At 39.5% G+C, this 27856-nt stretch overlaps 1 protein-coding gene across 2 annotated transcripts in view; it reads left to right on the top strand.

Moving 5' to 3' along the window:
• The window catches only part of LOC126355178 (serine--tRNA ligase, cytoplasmic), a 58101-nt gene that overhangs the window by 14731 nt on the left and 15514 nt on the right, over window positions 1-27856 (top strand). For both annotated transcript variants that reach the window (XM_050005404.1, XM_050005396.1), the window contains 4 exons: window positions 8658-8900; window positions 12322-12462; window positions 13452-13607; window positions 25291-25488. In XM_050005404.1, the coding sequence (XP_049861361.1) occupies window positions 8658-8900; window positions 12322-12462; window positions 13452-13607; window positions 25291-25488 (738 nt within the window). The remainder of the gene's footprint in view (window positions 1-8657; window positions 8901-12321; window positions 12463-13451; window positions 13608-25290; window positions 25489-27856) is intronic.

Here is a 27856-nt window from a genome sequence, read left to right as displayed (position 1 = left end):
GGTGGGCTGCATGAAACCAGTCAGAATACTGATAACTAAACAAAGTCTAACTTATAAAAGTAGTAGAAGGTGTAATCACACAAGTAGGGACACAACAATTTCGTGAAAATGATAACATAAATAATGCAGATTTAGCAATTTTTTGTGAAATAACGTAAAACCTGTGATTTGTAAGAGATACTGCGAAGTTAGTAATTTTGCCACATAAAAATTTTATAATTACGAGGACAGCAGTTTACTTATATTTGTAACTGACCGTTATTGGACCTTGTAGCTGCATTTTGACTCCTAATCACCTCAAGGGTGAGATACATGTATAATCTTAAAATGACAGTTCATTTACTGCTTCACAAACAGCACTGAATCTGACAAAAACACACTGAATGTAGCAGAGTAATATCAAATTTGGAAAAAATGCTGCATTTTGCAATAAATAACTCCTAATTTGGCAAAAGATAATTCTAAAATTTGAAATAAAATCTCCCATTGAATTATGCAAAAACAGCACAGAATTTGGGAAAAAATCACAGACTATAGGAAAAACAGTGTCAAATTTGGAAAAACACCACAAAGTATGGCAAAGAATTACACTGAATTTAGCAAAAACAGATACTCTGAAATTAGAAAAAAATTATATCGGATCTGGAAAAACCACTAAATTTTGCAATAGACATAATTTAGCCAAAAATAACACCAACTTTAGCAAAAAATAATGTAAATTTGGCTAAAATAATGCAAATTTCGGAAATAACAACACAGAATTTCATTTATAATGACACTGAATTAGGGAAAAAAACACAAAACCTGGCAAAAAAACAAAATTCATAAAAAATATTACTGAATTTTGAAAAAGAATAACACCGAATGTGGCCACAAAACGAAATGATTTTCCAATTTTAATTATCACCTCAAGTAAATCAAGCTGCAACCAGGAAACTGTGTAGTAGAAGTCTTCATCTTTACTCGTAAGGAAACATTCAACCCAGAAAATCAACTCCTCTTCATTCTGGAAAGCCTAACAACTGTTTTTTTTTCCCCAGTCAAGGACAGAGGTAGTAGGCATGTCAGGAGAAAATCGGGGAGAAAGGCAAACTTTAGTAACTCAAGGAATCAGCATGTGTGATCATGTCCTTTGCAGAATGTGTTGCATCGTTGTGGTGGAGCAGTTACCTGGGAAAACTTTCCTTGACACTTCGACTTCACAGCCTCCCATAATCTCTTCAGGAGATTTTAGTAGTATGCTCCTATGGTCAGTTGCCCCCTACACACAATCTGTTAGTATTGCACAGTTGCAGTTCCAAGAAACACTCGGCATCAACTTTGTATTACGATGGTTGGTAGTTTACATATTGCGGAGGTGATGAATCCACATTCCACTACTTGCTTTTCTTGTAGTAATACACCTAGCACTTATCTATGGTAATAGTTAAAAAGGTCATCTGAATTGGCCTCTCACAGCCTGCGGCATATGCTCTGTCACCTTGGTTTGTTTGGCTTTTTGATTGGGTGTGAGCAGTCGCAGAACCCAGGACCTGTGTCAAGTTGAAAATATCGTGCAAGATATTGAAAACCAATCAGCAACAGAGTTTTATTTTTTTTTTCCACTTGCGCTTTGATACTGGTACACCATTCTTCGAACACCGGGTCTCCACTTCTTATAGTGACTGGTTCTTCACAGAGAGATGGTCTGCCACTTCGTTCGTCATCATTTAGACTTGTGTGACAACATTGTAAGAGTCTGTACCACCTAACTACTGTGCCATTTGATGGTGATTTACCACCAAATGGCGCTTTACTGCTTTACACCTCCACCAACTTAGCATGTGTTAGTGCGGCATTGTTACTTCAAATGTAGAACATGAATTACAATCCTGTACAATCTCTGTTTAAAAAAGTTTGTCCACAAAATTTTTCTACACTTATCTTTAACTGATCTTGCTTGGTCTTCTTTAAAATACTCTCTCCACAATCGATACACTGCCTCCAATGACGTTTCCATTTCTGAAAGCACTCTTGGTATGCTCCTTGCTGAATCGTGCGAAACGTGCTGTCTGCGTATTTTCTTTTATCTCATCTATCATTTCTAATTTTCATTCTTTCAACAGGGTTTTCATCTTTGGAAATGAGAAAAATTTCACAGGGGCCAAGTCTAGAAAATACAGAGGTTAAGGCAGCACAGTGATTTTGTTTTTGGTGTGCGGGTGCTGTATCGTGAAGCAAGAACCATGAATTGTCTCACCACATTGCAGGCCGTTTCCTTCTCACATTTCACGCAGGCATTGCAGCATGTCCTGATAGTTGATTAATAGTTTGTTCCTGTGCCATGAGTTCATGTTGAACTAATTCTTGAAAGTCAAAGAAAACTATTGGCATGGTGTTGACATTTGACCCTACCTGATGAGCATTGTTTGGCCTTTGAGAACCTCTCCCAACCCATTGGTCTCAACATATAGACCCACGTCTCATCACCAGTTATTTAGAAACATTTCGTTCTCATTTGCACAGTGCAAAATCTCTTCACAGATTGCAAGGCAAGGTCTTTTTGACTTTGGCTCATAAACTGCAGGACGAACTTCCATTCCAAGATCCTGTGTCAGGATTTCATAATATGATCCAACTGAAACATTACATTCTTTTGAAATCTCTTGGACAGTCAGTCTTCGATTGGCATGCACAGTTTCATTGATGTTCCAGACATGAGCATCGTTGGTAGATGTCATAGGGCATCATGTACCAGGGTCATCTTTAACTTCTGTCTGGCCATTTTTAAACCTCGTGAACCATTTCTAACATCGAGTACAGCTTAAGTGTTCGTCACTTGAGACTTCCTGAACCATTTGGTGTGTCTCTTTAAATGTTTTCTGGTGTTCCGTGCAAAATTTAATGCAGATGCGTTGCGCTTCTTGCTCTTCTAACTCTGCCACCTCAAAATTCACAAACTGTGCAACACAACATTCTGCTCAATACAGCACTGAACTATATCTAACAAACTTACAACAGTGAAACTTTCAGCAGTTACACATTAAACACAGGCTTGTGCAGGTATGCCAACAGCATTTAGCTCCAACACCACCAGCGTGAAATTATGCATGTTCTGAAATTCTTTGAACAGACCTCATACTTTGCTTTATCATTGGACTGTGCACCATTTTGCTTTGGCTTCTCTAGCAGCATGCTTCTGTGCCGTGGCTTGGGAATTTCAATGTTTATCAGAACTGCAGATATGTTCCTGCAAACAAACAAAACTGATATATTCTGTTTAAATTCGTAGCTAAACAGAATACGAATAAACAAAATATGCCACTTTAAAGTTGTCTCTGACAGAAATTCTGGATACAGTGTAAATATAAGGGGAACCTAAATTTAGTATAGACAGAGAATTGATGTCCATCTATACATCCTCTGAAGAAAATAGGTGTACTGAATAACAATATTGTAAGAAAATATCGGCAAAATATATATACTGCTGAAATGGTACTGGCATAAATCTTAAAATAAAAGATGCACATACATTTTGAATAAGTGTATGTAATAAACAGCAAGACTTGTAGAAAAATACAGTGATGATAAGATCTGATACCAACATACTCAGCTGCTATTATTATGTGAGGTATTCTCTCTCTCTCTCTCTCTCTCTCTCTCTCTCTCTCTCTCTCTCACACACACACACACACACACACACACATTACCAGTATCTGTGGTAGCTGAAACCACACTAGTGGCACTCTATGATGGTAATGACTAGTGTGGCTTCAGCTGTGACAGACTGTGGTAGTGTGTGTGTGTGTGTGTGTGTGTGTGTGTGTGTGTGTGTGTGTGTGTGTGTGTGTGTGTGTGGTCTATTTTTGACAGAGGTCTTTTTGGCCTAAAAGCTTATTTTGTGACAGTCTTTTTGTTGTACCTATGTGCAACTCAGCATCTTGCTATATGATAGTAGCAACTGTTCTTTTCATAATATTGTTACATTCGGTCCTGGATTTGCCATTGTTTGAACGGCTCATCTGCATTTAGAGCACTTGTGGACTTAGAGAAAGTGTTTGACAATTCTGATTGGAGTACTCTCTTTGAAAGTCTGGAGGTAGCAATGGTAAAATACAAGGTGCAAAAGGCTATTTACAACTTGGATGAAACCGGATGGTAGTAATAAGAATCGAGGGGCATGAAAGGAAAGCAGTGGTTGAGAAGGGAGTCTGACAGGGTTGCAGCCTATCTTTGATGTTATTCAGCCTGTACATTGAACAAACAGTAAAGGAAACCAAAGGAAAATTTGGAGTAGGAATGAAAATTAAGGAAGAAGAAATAAAAACTTTGAGGCTTGCTGATGACATTATGATTCTGTTACACACAGCAAAGGACTTGGAAGAGCAGTTGAACAGAATGGACAGTGTTTGAAAATAGGATATAAGATGAACACTAACAAAAGCAAAACAAGGATAATGGAATGTAGTCAAATCAGCTGACATTGAGGGAATTAGATTAGGAAATGAGGCACTTAAAGAAGTAGATGAGTTTTGTTATGTGGGCAGCAAAATAACTAATGATGGCAGAAGTACAGAGGATATAAAATGTAGACTGGCAAAGGCAAGAAAAGAATTTTTGAAGAGGAGAAATCTGTCAACATTAAATATAAATTTGAGTGTTAGGAAGTCTTTTCTGAAAGTATTTTTCTGGAGCTACAGTCATGTGCAGAAGTGAAATGTGGACAATAAACATTTTAGATAAAAAAGAAGTTTGTGAGATGTGGTGCTACAGAAGAATGCTGAAGATTAGATGGGCTGATCAAGTAACTAATGGGGAAGTACTGAATAGAATTGGGGGGGGGGGGGGGGGGGGAGTACTGAATAGAATTGGGGAGACAAGAAATATGTGGTACAGTTTGACCAAAGAAGGGATCATTCGAATGGGTATCAGGGGATCACCAATTTAGTATTTGAGGGAAATGGGGGGTAAAAAATGTAGAGGAAGACCAAGAGATAAATAAACTTAGCAGATTCAGAATGATGTATGTTGCAGTATTATTCGGAGATGAAGAGGCATGCTAAGGACAGTGTGTCATGTAGAGCTGCATCAAACCAGTCTTTGCAGATCACAACCACAATGTTATTGGAAGGAGGCTACTATTGGTATTTGTAGATAGTAGGAGGAATAGCAGACAAGTGATCATGTGGGGAGGAGGGGGGGGAAGGAGATTTTTTTTTTTTTTGGGTGGGTGGGGGGGAAGCTGAAATGATACTGTATGAAACAAACTCAAACTAATTAATGAGAGAGTAAGTGAAATGCGAGGCTGTGATAGTTGAGTGAATTTTGTATTTTAAAAAGGATGGAAGTATAATGCTGAGCAAGACTGACAAAGTCAAGTCTGTAAGTGAGGAGTCACAAAAATTGGAGTGCACAAGCGTACATTCTGTAAGGCGATATTTCCAGTTTACATAGTTCATATCAGAAATCAGAAACAAACAGAAATCAATTAAGACAGTTAAAATACAACTTGCTATTTATGCTGTCTCCTTATAAGTTAAAGTTGTGGTACACCACAATTTACTGGGCTCTCTTCAAGTGCGATTGATTTCCTTGGCAGTGTAGACAGTAGTTGTAAAACATGTTGAAGGTGGAGTGGAGAGTCAGGTAAGAGTCAGACATTTCTAACATTAACCACAGTACAGAATATGAAGAGGTGCTTCAGCTATTCAGTGTAAAAGGAAGAGTAGTGTGTTTGTTTAAGGTCTTGTGCTATTCATTGGTGGTCTCTGTTGCAGAAGTAACCTGCAGAGAAAGTCTGACTCTCTAATAATGTTCTGTGTGTTGCTTTTCCATTATCCTATTTATTACAGAATCTTTTGTTGTAATTTAAGTCCTCATGTATCTGCTACATTATGCTATCTTTGAGGTTTTACGTAGATCTAATATCATTAGGCCTACTGTAATCTTTTAGATTTTTAGTCATGTAGTTTTCTGTAGTTTTATGAGTAGTGCAGAAGGCATATAAATGACATTGGAAAAGGCACAAAGATTTAGTGCATCTCTTATAATGGAATAATCTTAGTTAAAAAAATGTTGTAGCAGAGTTTTCTTGGTAACTTTACACTGGCCATAGCTGTCCTTTCAGTAAGAGATTAAGAAAATGGCAGTATAATATTAAATGAATAAACTATATGATATGTTCATATAACAGTTATGCTAAGTTAGAAACATGTGCCGTACTCAGCCTCAGATGTAGAGATCCTCCCCAGACCATGCTCTCTGCTCAACATTCCTCATGTTGCAACGCAAAGCTTCGGCTTGTCAAGGCTCGTTTCTTCCTTCCAAGCAGCACAAAGCCCTCGAATGATGCTACAGGACTAACAGTCTATGGAGGTTGGATCCAGCTCAGAGTCCGACATAATCACAATCTGTTAATCATAAAATAAAATTATATTGCTTGCAAGATTCTCACAAAGCTGAAGAATGTTCATTACGATTTTCAGTAACGTAGGGTCCAGCGAAAGATCCAACAATTTTAATTAATGATGCCTCTTTTATTACACAAATTTGTCACATGTTTATTGCTACGACTTATTGAGGTTCATGTACCGTTAAAGAGAGATAAAAATAAGACTATAAAACAAAGTATTACATTTTGGAAATGACATAATCTAAATAGTGACAGTATCTCACTGTGCATCCGTGATGTAGTCTTCCCCGAGCTGTCATAAACACACCCTAACACTTGTTTTGGTATGGTAGAGATTTCCGGGGAGGTGGTACCTTCAAGTTCATTCAGTATGTGTGAAATGCTAAATTTAAGGTATTTATACAAAAAGAATTACATGCTCCCTCGTCTGAGGAATCCACATACCAAGCAATGTCACTGTTTGAGAATTTATGTGGCCAGGGAATTTAACCGTCAAGGAATTCATAACAATGCTGTCAATGTGAATTGTTTCTCCATATTGTTGGAATCACATTTGATTGCTATTTTGGTGTCATCTTAGTTCAGATACCAGGAAATTTTCAAGCAGTGGTGGATAACATACTGCAGTCACCACAATTGTTTATTCAACATTCTTCTCAGAGAAGTATGGGCCAATCACATACTTCCCCCAACTCCATACTGTCACTGTGAAGATCTTCATATTTACATTCAGGGTTTTATCTAACCAACAGTGGAAGTTTATAATATAATTGGGTAGGTAAAAAAAATACTCACCAAGCGACAGCAGGAAAACACACATGTAAAAGGTATTAAAGTTTGCAAAGCTTCTGGAGCCAGTGGCTTCTTCTTCTATCAGAAGAGTTGAAGACAAAGGAAGAGGGCTGAAAGAAAAGGACTGGTGAGGTTTAGGGAAAGGGGTAGGGTTTGGAAAAGTCACCCAGAATCTCGGGTCAGGGCAGACTTATTATCCTAAATCTCACCAGTCCTTTTCCTTCATCACTCCTCATTCCCCTTGAACTCTTTTGCCAGGAGGAGGAGCCACTGGCTATGACAGCTTGCAGAGTTAAACACCTCCCACATGTGTGTTCTCCAGCTACTGCTTGGTGAGTAGATTTTTTTATCTATACACTTTATTATATTTTCAAAAAATGATTTTTTTGTGGATATACAACATTGAAAGTTTGATTGTTAGCATAAACAGCTAAATGGGAACAAGCTTTGTCACCCATCATGAGAATTCAACCCAGTGTCTGAAAATCTTATGCATTTGTGAAATTTCAAATGTTTAGTTGCTGGAGTAAAGTCATTTTGTATGAATGACAGTGTAAATATGTTAAGTATTTGCTTTATACTGCAATAGCAGAAGTGTGTGTATGAGCTGGCTGACACTGACAAACCTCCACAGCATGTGTTACTCACTAATGTTTTCTGGTGTTCTGAATAATAATCGATGAACAGTTGACTTTCACTCTAAAGCTGAACTTGTTTTTCTGAAATTTCTTTTCCATAATAAAATTGTATTATGGAAACCTTCCCTTCTGAGCCCATGTTGAAATTCTTGTAGAATTGACACTGAAATGTAATTCCAGATTCATCACTTAAAAAATGAATGAAATTGCTTTGCATAGGCAACAGTGTGTTGCTGTGTAACAGTGAAAATGTTGTCTAATATATGATTTGTTATTAATTGAAAACTAAAATTTTGTTGTTGCAAGCTTTGCATTCACAATATCTTGATCCTCATGACATGAAGTCTGCAGCATATTATTTGATCGTTGCGTGTCTTCAAGTTTCAACCTGTTGTAGCTTTACTTTCATACTCCACTCCGATGTTCCTTCCTGTCTTCAGTAGACATAATTTTCTTTCTCTGCCCTTCCATGATGTCTGCAATCAAAGCTCCTACCACATGCTTTTATAGCATAATGTGTCTCCATTATTCCAAAATCTCAACTACGGGGTGATGCAACTTGTTAATTTTGTCCATCCAGTATATCTTAAGTGTGTTTCAAGACACTTGGTTTATATAGTGTCATCCATGGTTTTGTGTACTTTGAAATTCCTGAAGGTACAAGGTTTCGTTTCTCTACCACTGAAGGTTTTTTTATGTCCATGTGTGTTCACAGCCTCCTGTGCTGCCCCCCCCCTCCCCCACTCCCCACCCTCCTCTCTTCCTCCTCCTCTCTCCCCCCACATACTTTAACGTGACAGAATAATGTGCTACCATGTTCATTTGTTTTGTTTCAGGCACGTGAGAATCAAGGTGATAATTGTGACCTGCCACAGGAAATTATTGATGGTCTGAACAGTATCACTATAGATGGTGCTAGAAATTTGACTGTTACTCAGCTTAAAAGTCTGCGTGAGATTTATGAAAAGAAAATCCAAGAAAAGCAGGATGAAATCCAGTCCACTGAAATGAAAAGAAATGCAGCATTAAGGGAGGTTGGCAACATTCTACACAGCTCAGTACACATTAGCAACGATGAGGTGAGTGTAAAAGATAAACTTATTTGATGAAATCATAGACTTGTTCAGAGGCTTTGTATATGAGTGTAGTTCAGAATGTATTTACTCATTCACTTCATACTGTCTTTCAAATCAAATTGTAATGCATTTAATGTAAATTGTGATAAAAGTTGGTGAGGGGCTTCCACAAACTTATCCTGAAGAATATCGTGGTAATTCCGCTGTGAGTAATCATAAGAATTAAAATTATAGACTAGAAGCTGGTAATAATGAGATGATCATATTTTGATTGAAGGAAAAGTAGTGACTTTGTTTCAGGTGTGACAACAGCATTGAAATACGCATGGTCGAGTGCATGCAGATTGTATTGTTGGGCGAAATATGTTTTTTGCTGTGACAGATGGCAGCAAACCATAAACATTAGATGTAATAATATTTTCAACTTGTCTACACCATTTGCTATACTTATAGCAAATAAATAGCAAATAAATTGATCTCCTTCCAACCCAACTTTGTGTGTGTCTTTCAGTACAACCAAGAGAATGAGTAAAGTCTGATACCAGGTGACTGCTTTGACGTGGATCAAGTAGTGGACACTGCCATTTTGGCCTTGTGCAGTATGGCTGCAATGATGTCACACATAAGATGTGAACAGACAAAAACAATCCCATTACAGAATGTAAACCGAAATAATTTTAAGAACAACATGAAACTAGTGGGACAGCTGTGGGGATTCAATGGTTTTTGGCATGGAGAAATGAAATAAACATAATTCATAATATATACTCAAACAAAAACTTATTGAAAAATTCAGGAAGTCAAGAGTACATGAAATCCTCAAAACTGGTATCAGAAATTTTCCTCAACCTATGTAGCTCAAATGCTCGAGAAGCTGGTGTCGAAAGCTTCGCTTGAGCTAGATAGCTCAAATGAAGTCCACAATATAGTTCTCCAAAAGCTAGTATCAAAAATTCATCTGTGTAATTCAGGCAAATTTCCTAATACCCCAAACCACAAGTTGCTCCAAAGACTAATATAGAAAACTTCACTTGACTTACATAGCTATAATTAAGTTCAGGATATGAAGAAACCAGAGCTTGTTAGAAAAAACTTGGATTAAGACCTTCACTTCACAAATATAGCTGGAACAAATTCCACAATACCAAGAAACCAAACTTGCTGCTCTATCTACTAACAAAAATCTAACTTGAACAAAATAGCTAGAATTATATCCACAAACCTGTCAGCCTTGATCAGTCATTGTTAAGTGTGGCTGATAACACATCATGCAAACACATCAAAAAATTCCATTAACATCAGTTTCATTATAGGAACAAAACACAGTCCTTTGTGTAAGTTACACACACACACACACACACCGTACTTCTTACCAAAATATAAAAAGAAAATGTGTAAGGTGTTTACCAGCCAAAATGTAAATCTAGACTGGCACAAAGACGCAACTTTGATTAACTCCGTAAATTTCTCCCAAACTCTGCACTTGATCTTCACAACCACACGTCCATACAAATGGAGGATCCTTATCTTTGTTGCCAAATCACCAGCCACGGCACATGCAGCAATATACTAGTGAATTCCCTCATCAAAACAAATAAAAAGGAAAACCTAGATCTTCAATCATTAACAACACAGTGAACTAACATCATAAAAGCTGAAAATAAATCTGTAGCCAATAACTACCAACACAACTACTGACAAAAGCTCCAAACCCACAATTCCACTACAAAGTGCACACGTAGTATAAAATACCTAACAATTACCACTACATCAGTCCTATCAAACACTGAAAGTACACAAAAGCAAATCTGAAATGTTGAAATTTAACACCAAGGAGTGCCACAAATACTACAAAATGCCTTCTTCAGACACAATCCATTTCAAATATGCCAGCAGCCATGACATCACACACTACAGTACAGCTATGTCATGCGTCAAAGCAGATAACTGGCCCCCACATTTCTGTTGAAGCCAGTAAATATCCCATAATTAAAACAAATTCATTAATAACTATTTCACTGTGCATGACATGAATGAAAAACAAACACTTTTTTTTTTTTTTTTTTTTTTTTTTTTTTTTTTTTTTTTTTTTAAAGGATGGAATGTAAGAATATTATGAAAGGAAAGTTGCTACTCACTATGTAGCAGAGATGCTGAGTGTCAGATAGGCACAACAAAAAGATTCTCACAATAGACCTAGATGCAAGACCTGTCCCACACATCTTCCCACCACCACCTATCCCAACAAAGGCAGGGCTACATGTGAAACCAGCCATGTAATCTACAAGCTAAGCTGCAACTTCTCTGCTGCATGTAGGCATGGCAACCAGCAAGCTGCCTGTCCTCATGATTGGCCACTGACAAACTGCGGCCAAGAAACAAGTGGGCCACCCTGTTCCTGAACATGCTGCCAAACATGATATCCTTCATTTCAATGACTGCTTCACAGCATGTGCCATTTGGATCCTTCCCACCAACGCCAGCGTTTCTGAATTGCGCCGGTGGGAACTTTCTGTGCAATACATCCTACGTTTCCGTAACCCTCCTGGCCTCAACCTTCATTAGTTGTTGTCCTCACCCATCCAGTCCCTTTCCTGTTGCCATTCCTACACTGCACAGCCCTCATTCCTTCATCACACCTAATCTTTTTATTTGTCTCGTTTTAAGCTCCTCCTCCTTCCCCCTCCTCCTCCTCACTTCTCCCCTTCCCTCTGTCTAACCTGCAGCACTTCAGTGTCCGCCACCCTCACCGTACTATCCCTCGCACTCCCTGCCCTAGCCTCCTCATTACCCCCACTCAGTTGCCACTTTTATCATGCACTGATGTTGCTGCTTGCAGTGTGGTTTCAGTTGCCTAAGACTGTACTTGTTTGTGCGCGAGAATCTTTTTGTTGTGCCTGTCTGCGACTCAGCATCTCCTCTATATCATGAATGAAACATGTCATTGTGAGGCATAACCAAAAACGGAAAGAGAAATATCCACACATTGCAGACAGTTTGTGTTTTCTGGCTGCTGCCAGTTTGACGAGGTGGCGCATTGCAACATTTGTTGTGTACCATGCACAAGTGCACTATGTGGTCTGCCATTAGTAAACATGAGCACCAATGACTATTACAAGTTAGCTATGTGATTGCTTTCTCCCAAAAATAGCTTCATCACTTTGAATTGTCTCTCCCTTTCTGTGGTTGGAGGAAGATTTTGGCAACACCATGAGGTACCCCTTCCATCTGTAATTAATGTACTCCACAAAGTTTTTGAGTTATCAGAGTTTGTAAATTTCCCTCATTTTGATTACATCTGAAGTACTAGAAATGTTTAATTAACTGCCAGTATTTATCAGTAAATAAAGCATTTTGGAATATGTTTAAAATAGATTTAAAATTTGGTATATTAATGAGATTATTGTTTTTTTTTTCTTTCAAGGATGAGAATCCAGTCGATAAAGTTGTTGGGAATTGTACTGACCGCAAGAAGTTGTCTCATGTTGACCTAATCTACATGATTGATGGAATGGATGGTGAAAGAGGAGTTACAGTCTCTGGCGGAAGAGCATATTTTCTCAAGGTATACACTGACTTGGCTTCAGGTTTAAACAGGTCATGTAACAGAATACACTGGCAGATGTAATACTCACAAAATCTGTTTCGTCGTGAGTAATGAGTACTGTTTTCTGTTTTGAGATGCTTTTTATTGTTGGGATGGCAATGGTATAGGGTTACATGTACTATGGTGAATCAAGATCAGCTTGAGTGTCAGGAATTGTCAGCATAGCCCACGCCCAGTAGCTGAGGAAGTGGCTTTGTAGATTGATGGCTCCAGGCACAGGTTTGGCAGTGGCCAGTCAGCTTGCAGTTTGCAGCTGTCCTCCAGGCAGAGGATCTCGGATGTGACACACACAGAATGTCCAGTAACCCCCAACACATTCTTCAGACCCTTTATATATATATATATATATATATATATATATATATATATATATATATATATATATATATATATATAACCAAACATCATTTTATTGTTCTTCTTTGTTGGAGTAAATGTAAAAGAAGTTTGTAGTGGCATTGAGAATTTGGATAGAAATTCATTCGACAGGCATAGAGACGTTGCTTCATTAGTGATCATAATGTTTAGTCCTATCCTTACTTTCTTTCTTGTGAAGTCATTGAGGGTCATTTTATTGTGGGTCAGCAGACTTGACTTGACAGCCACCAGTGTCCACTGTTTGCAGGCTGCTGTGAAGTGCCGAACCAGCCATCTGACTAAATCAACGCAACCCAGTATTACATGGTGCAATGCCTGTACTCTGGGTTACTAAATGTCTTTTTGACTATTGAGGAGGAAAAAAATGTCTTTACTATAAATTCAATTCATGTACATTCAAGAGCAGTCAGAACTCGTGTATATGTCTTGCACAAATGAGATTGCGAAAAAAAACACAGATCAATTTGCAACCCCCAGTATTGATTTTCAAAGTCATCAAGACACTCAGTTATGAAATATCATATTTATCCACTAATGACTAGTGACTAAGCAGCAAAGCTTTTTTACAGGGGCCAGCAGTGTTCATGCAGCATGGTCTGGTGCAGTTATCACTCCACATGTTGTACAGCCGTGGCTATAAACCATTGTACACTCCATTCTTCATGCGGAAAGAGGTTATGGAGCAAGTAGCCCAACTTTCGCAATTTGATGAAGAACTCTACAAGGTAGGCATTGCTAAGAAAATATTGACTCATTATAAGTACTTGTTTTGTCATTGTACCAGTTGGAATATGCCAACATAATTGTAAACATATGCTACAAAGATATAAAAAAAAATAGTTTTTTCTCCTTTGTTATGCATGGCTAATGTATATATTTAGAGAAGATCCTGTCAGGTCCTGAACATTCTGAGATAATATGATTATTAAATGCCTATGTAACAGACTCTTTGTCAAGTGCTGGAAATGGATAGAACATACCAGAAAGAGTTCTTAAATTACATTGTTCCAAAAATCAATGTATTAAGTATTCTAATAAGTCCCCAAGAAGAATGAAACACTGATATTAGGATGATATGATCAAGGTTCTCCATGGAAAGCTGAATGAGAATGTGTTCATACAGTCAATTGCAAACATAGGCAAGTGTGTGTGTGTGTGTGTGTGTGTGTGTGTGTGTGTGTGTGTGTGTTACCCATGAACATGGGGACAAGGCAGTTTTACCACATGATGCAAACTCGTTGAGGGTGACAAATTTTTGTGATCCCTGCAGGATGCGTAATCTTATCATAGTTCTTGTTCCTAGAATTGTCTTGAAAATCACTTTTGTGCTACTGGGTCATTCCACATCAAGGGAACCAGGGGTCCCCACTCGGTCATCTCCAAATCTAATGAAATTTGGTGTGAAGGTTCTACATGGTCTTTGATTGTTATAGACCAAATTTCAGTTCAGTAACTTCTGTGGTTGAATTCTTAGGGGCTTTTAGAGAGGCTACTCACCTCCCTGCCGCCGTTGGATAAGCAGCTGCCAGCAGCAAGTCGTATACTCTTAGCTCACTTATTTGTTACATAGTTTAATTCTCAATTTCTTTGCATGTTTTTGGGTACTTGCATTGTTTAATTCAGAAATTTTGGGCATGTTATAGTACTTGAGAGTTGTAGCATTGCGCTTTAGTACATAAATAGTTTAAAATCGCGTAGTCTCCTTCTGCTGCCGAGCAGTGTGTCAGCAGTGCGCAAGTGTTCATATAAGTGTAGTAGTCAAGTTGAAAATTTGTTTGAGTGTTCTTAGTGCACTTGTTTAGTTAAATCCGTCAAATCATTGTGTAGTTTCGTAATTACCAGGGGCAGATTTGCATTTTAATATCTGTGATGTGTAAAGTTGCGTAGTTGTCTGTCATTTGTTTATTTCTTTCAAATAGTCTTTGTACGTTACTGACAGTACAGTTAGCCTTCTGCTGCCAAGCATTGTGACAGCAGTGCGCAAGTAGCAGCATTACTGCATTTACTAGGCAATCTTGTATTTTAACAACTGTTAAAATTTTGTGCCGAATTGTTTGTGCTCTCTGTAGATTAGTTCAGACATTCTTTGCACAACAGTATTTAGCATGGATAGGGACTGCGACTGTTGTATTCGGATGCGGGCTGAGTTGTCATCCCTTTGCTTCCAGCTTCAGGCAGTGTTGGTTTCGGTCACACAGCTTGAGGCTGTTGCCAATGGGCATCACGGTGGGGGTACGGACGGGGGTTTGTCGAGGACGGCCAGCTCGTCCCACACATCCCCCGATCGGACTACGGCTGTGGCTGCCCGGGATAATGCCCTCATTGAGGCTGTCTCCTCACCTGTGGTAGAGTGGGAGGTCGTCTCGAGGTGTGGCAGGGGGTGAAAGACATTCCAGAGCGCTGAACGGAAGGCCTCTCCAGTTTGTCTGACGAACCAGTTTCAGGCTCTGTCTCCGGCTGATACTGATCTTCCGCCAGACATGGCTGCTTGTCCTGTTCCAGAGGTTGCCCCCTCAGTCTGCAAGATCCGGGTGGTCGCAGAGGGTGGGCTTACTGGTAGTTGGGAGCTCCAACGTCAGAAGTGTAATGGGCCCCCTTAGGGTTATGGCTGCAAGGGAGGGGAAGAAAACCAATGTGCACTCCGTGTGCATATCGGGGGGAGTCATTCCAGATGTGGAAAGGGTCCTTCCGGATGCCATGAAGGGTATAGGGTGCACCCATCTGCAGGTGGTTGCTCATGTCGGCACCAATGATGTGTGTCGCTATGGATCGGAAGAAATCCTCTCTGGTTTCCGGCGGCTATCTGATTTGGTGAAGACTGCCAGTCTCGCTAGCGGGATGAAAGCAGAGCTCACCATCTGCAGCATCGTCGACAGGACCGACTTCAGACCTTTGATACAGAGCCGAGTGGAGGGTCTGAATCAGAGGCTGAGATGATTCTGTGACCGTGTAGGCTGCAGATTCCTCGACTTGCGTCATAGGGTGGTGGGGTTTCGGGTTCCGCTAGGTAGGTCAGGTGTCCATTACACAGAGCAGGCGGCTACATGGGTAGCAGGAGTTGTGTGGTGTGGACTGGGTGGTTTTTTAGGGTAGATGGCCTCGGGCAAGTACAGAAAGGGCAAGAGCCTCAAAGCGTGCAGGGAAAAGTCAGGACATGCGGGGACCAAGCAGCAATTGGTATTGTAATTATAAACTGTCAAAGCTGCGTTGGTAAAGTACTGGAACTTCAAGCACTGATAGAAAGCACCGAAGCTGAAATCGTTATATGTATGGAAAGCTTGCTGAAGTCAGAGATAAAGTCTGGGAAAAGTTTTGCAAAGGCACAGATGGTGTTTAGAAAGGATAGATTGCATCCAACTGGTGGTGGCGTGTTTGTTGCGGTTAGTAGTAGTTTATCCTGTAGTGAAATAGAAGTGGATAGTTCGTGTGAAATTTTGTCGGTGGAGGTTATACTCAACGACCGAGCTGGGTTAATAATTGACGTCTTTTACCGACCTCCCAACTCAGCAGCATTAGTGGCGGAACATCTGAGAGAAAATCTGGAATCCATTTCACATAAATTTCCTCAGCATGTTATCGTCTTAGGTGGAGATTTCAATTTACCAAATATAGACTGGGACACTCAGATGTTTAGGACGGGCGGTTGGCACAGAGCATTGAGTGACATTATACTGAGTGCACTATCCAAAAATTGCCTCGAGCAATTAAACAGAGAACCGACTTGTGGAGATAACATCTTGGACCTACTGATAACAAACAGACCAGAACTTTTCGACTCTGTAAGCGCAGAACAGCGAGTTGGTGATCGTAAGGCCATTGCAGCATCCCTGAATATGGAAGTAAATAGGAATATATATATATAAAAAAGGAGGAAGGTTTATCTGCTTAGCAAGAATAATAGGAGGCAGATTTCAGACTACCTAACAGATCAAAATGAAAATTTCTGTCCTGACATTGACAGTGTTGAGTGTTTATGGAAAAAGTTCAAGGCCATCATAAAATGCGTTTTAGACAGGTACGTACTGAGTAAAACTGTGAGGGACGGATAAAACCCACTGTGGTTCAACAACAAAGTTAGGAAACTACTGCGAAAGCAAAGAGAGCTTCACTGCAAGTTTAAATGCATCCAAAACCTCTCAGACAAACAGAAGCTAAACAATGTCATAGGCAGCGTAAGGAGGGCTATGCGTGAAGCGAAAGTAAAATTCTATGTACCGACTTGACAGAAAATCCTAGGAAGTTCTTGCCTTATGTTAAATTAGTAAGTGGATCGAAACAGCATATCCAGACACTCTGGGATGATGATGGCATTGAAACAGAGGATGACACGCGTAAAGCTGAAATACTAAACACCTTTTTCCAAACCTGTTTTACAGAGGAAGACCGCACTGCAGTTCCTTCTCTAAATCCTCGCACAAACGAAAAAATGGTTGACATCGAAATAAGTGTCCAAGGAATAGAAAAGCAACTGAAATCACTCAACAGAGGAAAGTCCACTGGACCTGACAGGATACCATTTCAATTCTACACAGAGTACGTGAAAGAACTTGCCCCCAGCCATGTACTGCAAGTCTCTAGAGGAACGGAAGGTTCCAAATGATTGGAAAAGAGCACAGTTAGTCCCAGTTTTCAGGAAGGTTCGTCGAGCAGATGTGCAAAACTATAGGCCTATATCTCTGACATCGATCTGTTGTAGAATTTTTGAACGTGTTTTTTGTTCACATATCATTTCATTTCTGGAAACCCAGAATCTACATGGATTCTGGAAACAGCGATCGTGTGAGACTCAACTCGCTTTATTTGTTCATGAGACCCGGAAAATATTAGATACATGCTCCCAGGTAGATGCAATTTTCCTTGACTTCCGGAAGGCGTTCAATACAGTTCCGCACTATTGCCTAATAAATAAAGTAAGAGCCTATGGAATATCAAACCAGCTGTGTGGCTGGATTGAAGAGTTTTTAGCAAACAGAACACAGCATGTTGTTCTCAATGGAGAGACGTCTACAGACATTAAAGTAACCTCTGGCATGCCACAGGGGAGTGTTATGGAACCATTGCTTTTCACAAAATATATATAAATGACTTAGTAGATAGTGTTGGAAGTTCCTTGCGGCTTTTCACGGATGATCCTGTAGTATACAGAGAAGTTGCAGCATTAGAAAATTGCAGCGGATAGGCACTTGGTGCAGGGAGTGGCAACTGAACCTTAACGTAGACAAATGTAATGTATTGCGAATACATAGAAAGAAGGATCCTTTATTTTATGATTATATGATAGCGGAACAAACACTAGTAGCAGTTACTTCTGTAAAATATCTGGGAATATGCATATGGAACGATTTGAAGTGGAATGATCATATACAGGGTGTTTCAAAAATAACCGCTATATTTGAAACGGCAATACAAACTAAACGAACAGTGATAGAAATACATCGTTTGTTGCAATATGCTTGGGACAACAGTACATTTTCAGGCAGACAAACTTTCGAAATTACAGTAGTTACAATTGTCAACAACAGATGGCGCTGCGGTCTGGGAAACTCTATAGTACGATATTTTCCACATATCCACCATGCGTAGCAATAATACGGCGTAGTCTCTGAATGAAATTACCCGAAACCTTTGACGTGTCTGGCGGAATGGCTTCACATGCAGATGAGATGTACTGCTTCAGCTGTTCAAGTGTTTCTGGATTCTGGATTCTGGCTGTACACCTGGTCTTTCAAGTGTCCCCACAGAAAGAAGTCACAGGGGTTCATGTCTGGCGAATAGGGAGACCAATCCACACCGCCTCCTGTACGTCTCAGATAGCCCAAAGCAATCATACGATCATCAAAATATTCATTCAGGAAATTAAAGACATCGGCCGTGCGATGTGGCCGGGCACCATCTTGCATAAACCACGAGGTGTTCGCAGTGTCGTCTAAGGCAGTTTGTACTGCCACAAATTCACGAAGAATGTCCAGATAGTGTGATGCAATAATCGTTTCGGATCTGAAAAATGGACCAATGATTCCTTTGGAAGAAATGGCGGCCCAGACCAGTACTTTTTGAGGATGCAGGGACGCAGGGACTGCAACATGGGGCTTTTCGGTTCCCCATATGCGCCAGTTCTGTTTATTGACGAAGCCGTCCAGGTAAAAATAAGCTTAGTTGGTAAACCAAATGCTGCCCATATGCATATCGCCGTCATCAATCCTGTGCACTATATCGTTAGCGAATGTCTCTCGTGCAGCAATGGTAGCGGCACTGAGGGGTTGCCGCGTGTGAATTTTGTATGGATAGAGGAGTAAACTCTGGCGCATGAGACGATACGTGGACGTTGGCGTCATTTGGACCGCAGCTGCAACACGGCGAACGGAAACCCGAGGCCGCTGTTGGATCACCTGCTGCACTAGCTGCGCATTGCCCTCTGTGGTTGCCGTACGCGGTCGCCCTACCTTTCCAGCACGTTCATCCGTCATGTTCCCCAGTCCGTTGAAATTTTTCAAACAGATCCTTTATTGTATCGCTTTACGGTCCTTTGGTTACATTAAACCTCCGTTGAGAACTTCGTCTTGTTGCAACAACACTGTGTTCTAGGCGGTGGAATTCCAACACCAGAAAAATCCTCTGTTCTAAGGAATAAACCATGTTGTCCACAGCACACTTTCACATTGTGAACAGCACACGCTTACAGCAGAAAGACGACGTACAGAATGGCGCACCCACAGACTGCGTTGTCTTTTATATCTTTCACATCACTTGCAGCGTCATCTGTTGTTGAAAATTGTAACTACTGTAATTTCGAAAGTTTGTCCGCCTGAAAATGTACTGTTGTCCCAAGCATATTGCAACAAACGGTGTATTTATATCGCTGCTCGTTTAGTTTTTATTGCCGTTTCAAATATACCGGTCATTTTCGAAACACCCTGTAAAATTAATTGTTGGTAAGGCGGGTGCCAGGTTGAGATTCATTGGGAGAGTCCATCAACAAATTAGGTGGCTTACAAAACACTCATTCGACTTATACTTGAGGATTGTTCATCAGTGTGATATCCATACCAGGTAGAGTTGACAGAGGAGATAGAGAAGATCCAAAGAAGAGCGGCGCGTTTCGTCACAGGGTTATTTTGTAAGCATGATAGCACTACGGAGATGTTTAGCAATCTGAAGTGGCAGTGCGGAGGGGTGCACTGCATTGCGGTGTATGTTGCTGCCCAAGTTTCGAGAGGGTGCGTTTCTGGATGAGGTATCGAATATATTGCTTCCCCCTGCTTACACCTCCTGAGGAGATCACAAATGTAAAATTAGAGAGATTCGAGCTCGCACGGAGGCTTTCCGGCAGTTGTTCTTCCCACGAACCATACTCGACTGGAACAGGAAAGGGAGGTCATGACAGTGGCACGTGAAGTGTCCTCCGCCACACACCGTTGGGTTGCTTGCGGAGTATAAATGTAGATGTAGATGTAGATCATGTACGAAGGAGCAAATGTGCCAACTTTGCTAGGCTTTTTGTCAAGTTCTAGCAAACATTTGGTTATTTGCTTTAATATATGTAGACCACTTTTTATGCTGAATCACACCATGGCAAAAATTTGGGATTTAGCCATACCTAAATATAGATACAAGCCTCTAAAGCGGCTAAGAAATTCGTTGCGTTATTCTGAGAGCTGTGATTTGATGACCACTGCTACTTTTTGTGTGAGCCAATCATGCCAAAACTTCAGATGGCTATTCCTACCTATGATGTCTATATATCAATCAAATTTAATTAGCATTGGATGTCCAGATGAAAAGATATGCATCTACAAAGTTGCCCAAAATTTTCTGCTTGCAAATTTTAGGGTATTTGGGGGGGGGGGGGGGGGGGGGAATATCTCAGCTGTGTCTTCTTCAATCCTCTTTTTCTTTCCACAGCTGGAAAAATCAAGCTTTAAGCTTTCAAAGAAAGCTTGTTTATTTTCTGGGGTCAAATATTTTGCTCATTGAGCCCTATAATTAATTATTTTTATTTGAGTGTATAAGTCAGTCCCAGGCATTAATTTAACACATGACATAAAAGCAAGTGATGTAGAAAACACAGAAAATTTGCAGAAGAAATATACTAAAGAGTCAGTTCCATTTTTCATTAAGCACTTCTAAAATTTTGTCAATAACAGTTTGTGGGTAACTGTGTTGTCTTCCTCGTGATGATGTTGATGGGGCTTCTAAAGCCATGAAGATATGTTGCTCAGGAATCTAGCAGGTATCTTAAGCAGTCGGCCAGTGGAAGGAACGAGCATGACTGTGTGGGTGCATAAAGCTTGTTTTGTTGTTCATGTGAAACTTCACATGTTTCTAACCCACCAAAAATTGCCATCCGTACAAGTAACATACTGTCCTGGTTGTAAACTGGGAATTGAGACTGCTGGAATTTCTTCATCTGCTTCGAAAATGTTAACTGTGAATGCTGTAGCATCATTGGAAACTATGCTTACTCTGAACTGATTACAATTAATTGATTTTCTCTTGTTCCAGATACTTTATGTCCCATGGTAAACCTTTTTTTTATTGATCTGGGTGGATTTCTTCAGTTTCTTCTTTTGGTACATAAAAAAGCTTTATACCTGGAATACTATCATCACAGAATTTGAATAAATCATATGGAGTCAATATTGGTTGTCTAAAGCCCTCTGCACACTAGCACAGGCTGCAAGTCCTTTTGTTGTTCCCTCAGTGCCATCACAAGGCAATTTACCGTGACTTGTTCCAAAAAAATTCCATTTGGCAGCGATGCCAAAATCCTTTTCATGCAGGCATAAATTGATGGAACTTTTGAAATTCTTATATTGAGCAGGTGAATCATCACTAAAGCAGTAAATATTCTTAATGTTTTCAGTCTTTGTCTTTAAATATGCTATCAACTTTATTTGACAGGCATGGACAGCAATGGTATTATGACAGAACAGTTGCTTACCATACGAATGCTAATACTCTGACATTCTTTGCCATCAAAATAGACATCAGATGGATGAAATGTGGCCTGACTATTCCCCCAATGGAATCCTTGCACAGTATCCTGAACAACAAATGAATAACTTTCATCAAAATCTATCGATACAATTAATTCATTTTCTGCAAGATTTCTTTTTAGCTGCTTAAGATGTAAACTTTGGTGTTCTGACACAAAATAATGTCTTCTTAAACTGGTAATTTTCAAAATCAATGCCTCCATGAAATCTCTTGCAAGTCTGCAATGTGTCTCTGACAGCATGGACCCATTGCTTGTATTCCTTGTTTCTTCAGGGTCACAGTCTTTAAAAGAGTCTTCAAGAAAAGCTTCTAGTCACATTTTTCTTGGACATTCCTCACAATGTTTGTGTATACAATTTTTTGATTCCAAACTGCACTCAGTTTTTTCATCAACTTTTTGTAGTCATCTTGAATGGATGTTGCTGAAGCCAACATTAATCTGACATTTTGATGAATTGCACATACACTTACTGAATGTGATCCAGAAGCATCAGCTGTACTACACCAGTTTGGCCTGAGCCCACAAAATTTTGATAAGCTTGGTTCATTACCATATTGCTTACAATAAGCAATGAACAGTTCTTTGTCATAAAGGAGCAGGCATTTCTCCTTTTGAATCTTTCCCCATTTATTCTTACAGCAGCATGATCCTTTTTGCCTGGGCATAAGCAAAAAAACTCATCATCTTCAAAGAAAGTGAGGACATTTTGTTTTATTTCATCAATGAACTTTTCCCCCTTTTCAGTTTGTTGATTTTGCCAAAATCTCATCTTCCAGCTTTAGTTTCTTAGTATTCTTCAGCATCTTAGTTGAAACAGCAAATTCTTTAGCCATTTTTTCAGTAGTGCAGCTATTTGGGGCCAGGGACAAAGTTTGAACTTTACAGCTATTGCTTGAAATCTGAAATTTAATCTTAAGTTGTTCAATTAAGATTTTTACATTTAAGGCACTCTTCCATTTGTATCTGAGCAGTAACTACTTGGCTCATATCAGTAGCTGTGGCAATTACCTTAGTAACACAGCCTTGTTGACTTGCACTTTATGTATCCCATTGAATCCCTTTTGCTGATCCTGAAGCTTTAGTAGCGATTCTCCAAGTGATGATAGTTAAGTGTTAGCAGCAAAGCAAGCATCAACAACACCCATGGCTTCAGTGGATGGTGATTCTTGCTTATCCTGGTGGGATGATTCTTTTTGGGCATTTCATGCCAACATTTGGTACAAATTTTCAGACCTGGTTTAGAAACTTTATTAGTCAGTACCTTCAACCTATCAGCCATTGCAGTGTTTACTGGTGTCAACCTTCTTGGTTATTTTTTATTTACCAAATGGGTTGCAGAAATTCCTCAGGAATTGAAATTTTGTCGTCAACAGGGCATTCCGGTATTAATTCATTAAAATCAAGCCCAGACCTACATCGAAGAAGCTTCTTGTCAATTGGTGACATTTCCTTACCTGATCTTAGTTCCTTTTGCAATGATAGAATGGTGATGACTTCAGACAATATTCAGTGTTGTTTTTCTATAAAATACACAAATTAGACTATCAAAACATATTGTTTTAGTGCTTACTTTAAGCTGCAACAATAATTACTGATTATTCAAGCACTCGGTATTCAACACTATGATTGTACAGTGTCAGCATCAAAGATTACACCGCACAAAAGACTGACACTGTGAAAATGGCCGCAAATGAAAGCAGCAACTGAAGGTGGTGATTCAGCAATGTATATAACTGCTATGAGGATAGAGCCTTAAAAAGCTATCGCTGCTTTAAAATACCAATGGAAACCAAGTAACAATGCATTGTAGGGTTAAAACCTTCTAAAACAACATAGCATTTCATTATAATCTAGATTTTATAATCTTCAGTGCACTTTGACGTTTTATTATATTTATATTCTACACTGTAAAATAATGTAAAAACATTTCTTATTTGGGCAGTTACTTTCCCTAAACCACAGGAAAATCTTATTGTGTTAAAAGACACGACAATTACACATTTTTGATTTACAACTTCAAAGTGTATTAATTTTTTTATTTATCAGTAATCCATTTTCCCTACTCTTGATAGGTATTCTTACTCATCAATCTGCAAGATCCAGAAATTAAACAATATAGCTTTGAAAGCTTAAACGATGCTCTGTCCAGCTGTGGCAAGAAAAAGAGAATTGAAGAAGACACAGTTGAGATATTGCCCCCCAAAAATACCCTAAAATTTGCAAGTAGAAAGTTTTGGCCAACTTTGCAATTGAATATCTTTTCATCTGAGCATCCAGTACTAATTAAATTTGATTGATGTACAGACATCATAGGTAGTAATAGCCATCTGAAGTTTCGGTGTGATTGGCTCACACAAAAAGTAGCAGTGGTTGGTCAAACCATGGTTCTCAGAATAGCTCGACGAATTTTTTAGCCACATTAGAGGCTTGTATCTATATTTCGGTATGGCTAAATCCCTAATTTTTGTCATGGTGTGATTCAGCATAAAAAGAGGTCTATGTATATTAAAGCAGATAACCAAATGTTTGCTTGAACTTTTAAAAAAAGCCTAGCAAAGTTGGCCCATTTGCGCCTTCGTAGATGATGCGGAGCTGAGTAGCCTCTCTTTAAAATCCCCTAAGAATTCAACCACTGAAGATACTGAACTGAAATTTGGTATATAACCATTAAAGACCATGTAGAACCTTCACACCAGATTTCATTAGATTTGGAGATGTTTGAGTGGGGACACTTTTTAATATTGGTCCCTTTGACGTGGAATGGCATTACTCCATGGTTTGGTAATTATGTATTTGTTTTTAGTTTTGTCACTGGATCCCCTTCTTGCTGCCACAGTCATCAGATAATGCAAAGGAAAAAAATATGATGTGTGCCATCTGTCTGGGAATGGTATAAACTGTGTCGTGTGTGTCATCATATTGCAACTGTATGGAGTGCAGGAACCAGCCTGGCATTTGCCTTAATCTGACCAACAACCATGTGTAATTAATCTGTATCTGCCATACCTCCTTGTCTTCTAAGATAACAAACTGTATATTATGATATGCAAGCAGGTCGGACTAAGTTATAGTTCTTTATAGTTAAAAACTACAGCTATAAAACTAGTTTATTTCCCCATTATGTGACATGTTTTTTTTATTTTAATATAGCAGTAAATCAAATGAAATTCTTACACTTTTGAAAATTTGAGTTTTTATTTTATGCAACACTTAGTGATACTGCAAATATTTTGTTCTGTGGATGTCTTCCAAAACTATTCATAAAGATAATAAGGAATAGATTATCCTGTGACGTGGTGCATCTATTTATGTTGCTCTGTGTTTGGAAACTGTGAACATAAGATGAGCTACCATATTTTTGCAGCTGAGGAAGTATTAATCACAATAAATTTACTTTACTTCCATTACAGGTGACAGGAAAGGGTTCAGATGAGAAATACTTGATAGCAACATCAGAGCAACCCATTGCTGCTTTCCATCGGGATGAATGGATTGGTGAACAGGAGCTGCCCATACGCTATGCAGGCCTGTCTACTTGCTTTCGGCAGGAAGTTGGAGCTCATGGGAGGGACACGCGTGGTATCTTCAGGGTGCACCAGTTTGAGAAGGTGAGCAAATGCTTTGAGAATTAATATGTGAAACCTAATACCACAATTGTTAAAGGTATGCAATCTGTTATTTCTGAAGTCATACTACTCCTTTTCCAGCTATGGTCCTCTAACCATTTTTAATCATAATTTTATGAATTATGGACTTGATCATACAGGGAAAATTGAGGATGATCATAGAACTACATCTGGAGGAGGAGCAGTTTGTTGTCAGAAGTAACAGATCAGCAGGGGATCTAATTTTTCAGTGTCTGCATACTGATGTAAAAATACTGAGAGAAACACAAGAACCTGTTAGTTGCATGTATGATAGTGTTGCAAGTACTTCAGAATGCATAGTGGGCATGAATGGATGCAGGTGATCAGAGAGGAGGCTTACATACGTGTCACCTGTCAGTCATTTCACGATGTATCAAGGCTCCCATGTCACTCCAACTGCAAATGCCCCACACCTTTACAGAGCCTCCGCCACCTTGAACAGTACCCAGGCTGGCATGCAGAGTCCAAGGAGTTATGAGGTTGTCTGCAATTTGCGGAACGGTTGCACTTCTATCATGTTGAATGATTCTCTTCAGTCATTGTTGGTCCCATTCTTGCAGGATGTTTTTCTAGCCGCAGTGGTGTCGGAGAGTTGATGTTTTACCGGTTTTCTGATATTCGCGGTACACTTGTGAAATTGTCATACGGGAAAATCCCCACTTCATCACTACCTCAGATGCTGTGTCCAATCGCTTGTGCGCTAACTATAACACACATTCAAACTCGCTTAAATCTTGATAACGTGCCATTGTAGCTGCAGTAACCAATCAACAACTGCGCCAGATACTTGTCATCTTATATAGGCATTGCCAACCACAGTGCCATATTCTGCCTGTTTACATATGTCTGTATTTGAATAGGCATACCCATACCAGGCATTTGTCACTTCAGTTTATAACAAAGATCATTAAGAAAAATTTTGGTGACTGAACTGTCTTCAGTGTGGAAATCACAGTTCCAGGAATATAATCTACATGTCAATGAGATTAAGGCAGTGGTGGTGACAATTAACCCTTTAGCTGTGGAAAATGCACAGGTGTTTGTTCAGCTGTCTCCATAGGACTCTGCGGGCCACATTATTATGGCAAGAGATGTAATTTCTGGCCTCTTGTTACACTGGAAATCCCTCCCTCCCTCCCTCCCTCCCTCCCTCCCTCCCTCCCTCCCTCATCCCACTCCCCCTCTCCCTCTCCTTCCTCCCAGTTGACAAAACATGAAAATTGATAATGACAATAACCTACTAACTAGCATAGCAAGGGGAGAGGTAATACTAGTAAAGTCCCCAAGGGCTTGCTGGTGGAATTTAGTGAAATAAAATAACTCTCGCAGACTAAACACACCAGCCCAAGCCAAACATCAGGCTTTTGCCAAGGCTTACAATCTTTGCAGCATCTTGGTCTGTGTGAAATGTCACCTGTCACCACTTGCAGTTATTCAGCTGTTACAAACATGGAGGACAGTTTTGCAGTAGCTACTACCACCCCCTTCAATGACACAAGCAGACTTTTGGATTGTTGGGAATATGCACCAACACGCTTGAAAGTATAGGAGACTCTGAGAAAGATCAGGCACAAATACTTTATCTTTTTTGCTACATTCAAAACAAACTCTTATGACTGACAAACTGAAACAAGTCATTGAAGCCTTGTACTGATAACAGGTAAGGATTACAGCAATTTGGGGAACAAGATTCATGGATGAAAATTACTTCAAGTCACAACATTATATAGAGTCTTTAAAGCCAAAACTGGTAAAGTAAAAAGTATCCCACACTTACGCAATGGATTTGTGGTCAGTGGAAGATTTTTGTTCGATTATAAACTTCATCTCAATAGTAGTCTCTACACTTCCGTTTTGGTGTGCAGATTGAGTTAGCACAGTGGTGAACATAAATGCGCCAATCAGGCGAATAAGAAGGACCGGGAAGGAACAGACACATTCTGGGAGGTGCTAAAAGATATCATCTGAAAGGTAGTTGACAAACACATTATCCTTCTGCTTCAGGAATTTAATGCCCATAGGAAAATTAAAGAAAATGTCAAAATATTATTGCCAACTATCCAACTCACAGATGAACCAGTCGCATTCGAGAGAGGCTAGTGAAGTTATGCAGACTGTTCAGTCTGGTTCTAAAGTCAGCTGCTTTCTAACAGCTCCCCAGAAAACAGAAGACCAGGACATCTCCAAACTGCAATCTTTGTGAATCCAAATTGATCATGTTGACACTGTGGAGGAGGAGTAAAAGAGATCCAGAACGTAAAAGTTATGAGAAATGCCAAGCTATCCTTCGATCACTACCTTTCAAAAATCAAAGTAAAACTAATTATAA

This window comes from Schistocerca gregaria, chromosome 1 (genome assembly GCF_023897955.1).
Source record: "Schistocerca gregaria isolate iqSchGreg1 chromosome 1, iqSchGreg1.2, whole genome shotgun sequence".
NCBI classification, from domain to species: Eukaryota; Metazoa; Arthropoda; class Insecta; order Orthoptera; family Acrididae; genus Schistocerca; species Schistocerca gregaria.
Note: the sequence above shows the minus strand (reverse complement) of the source record. Positions and strands in the feature narration are given on the sequence as shown.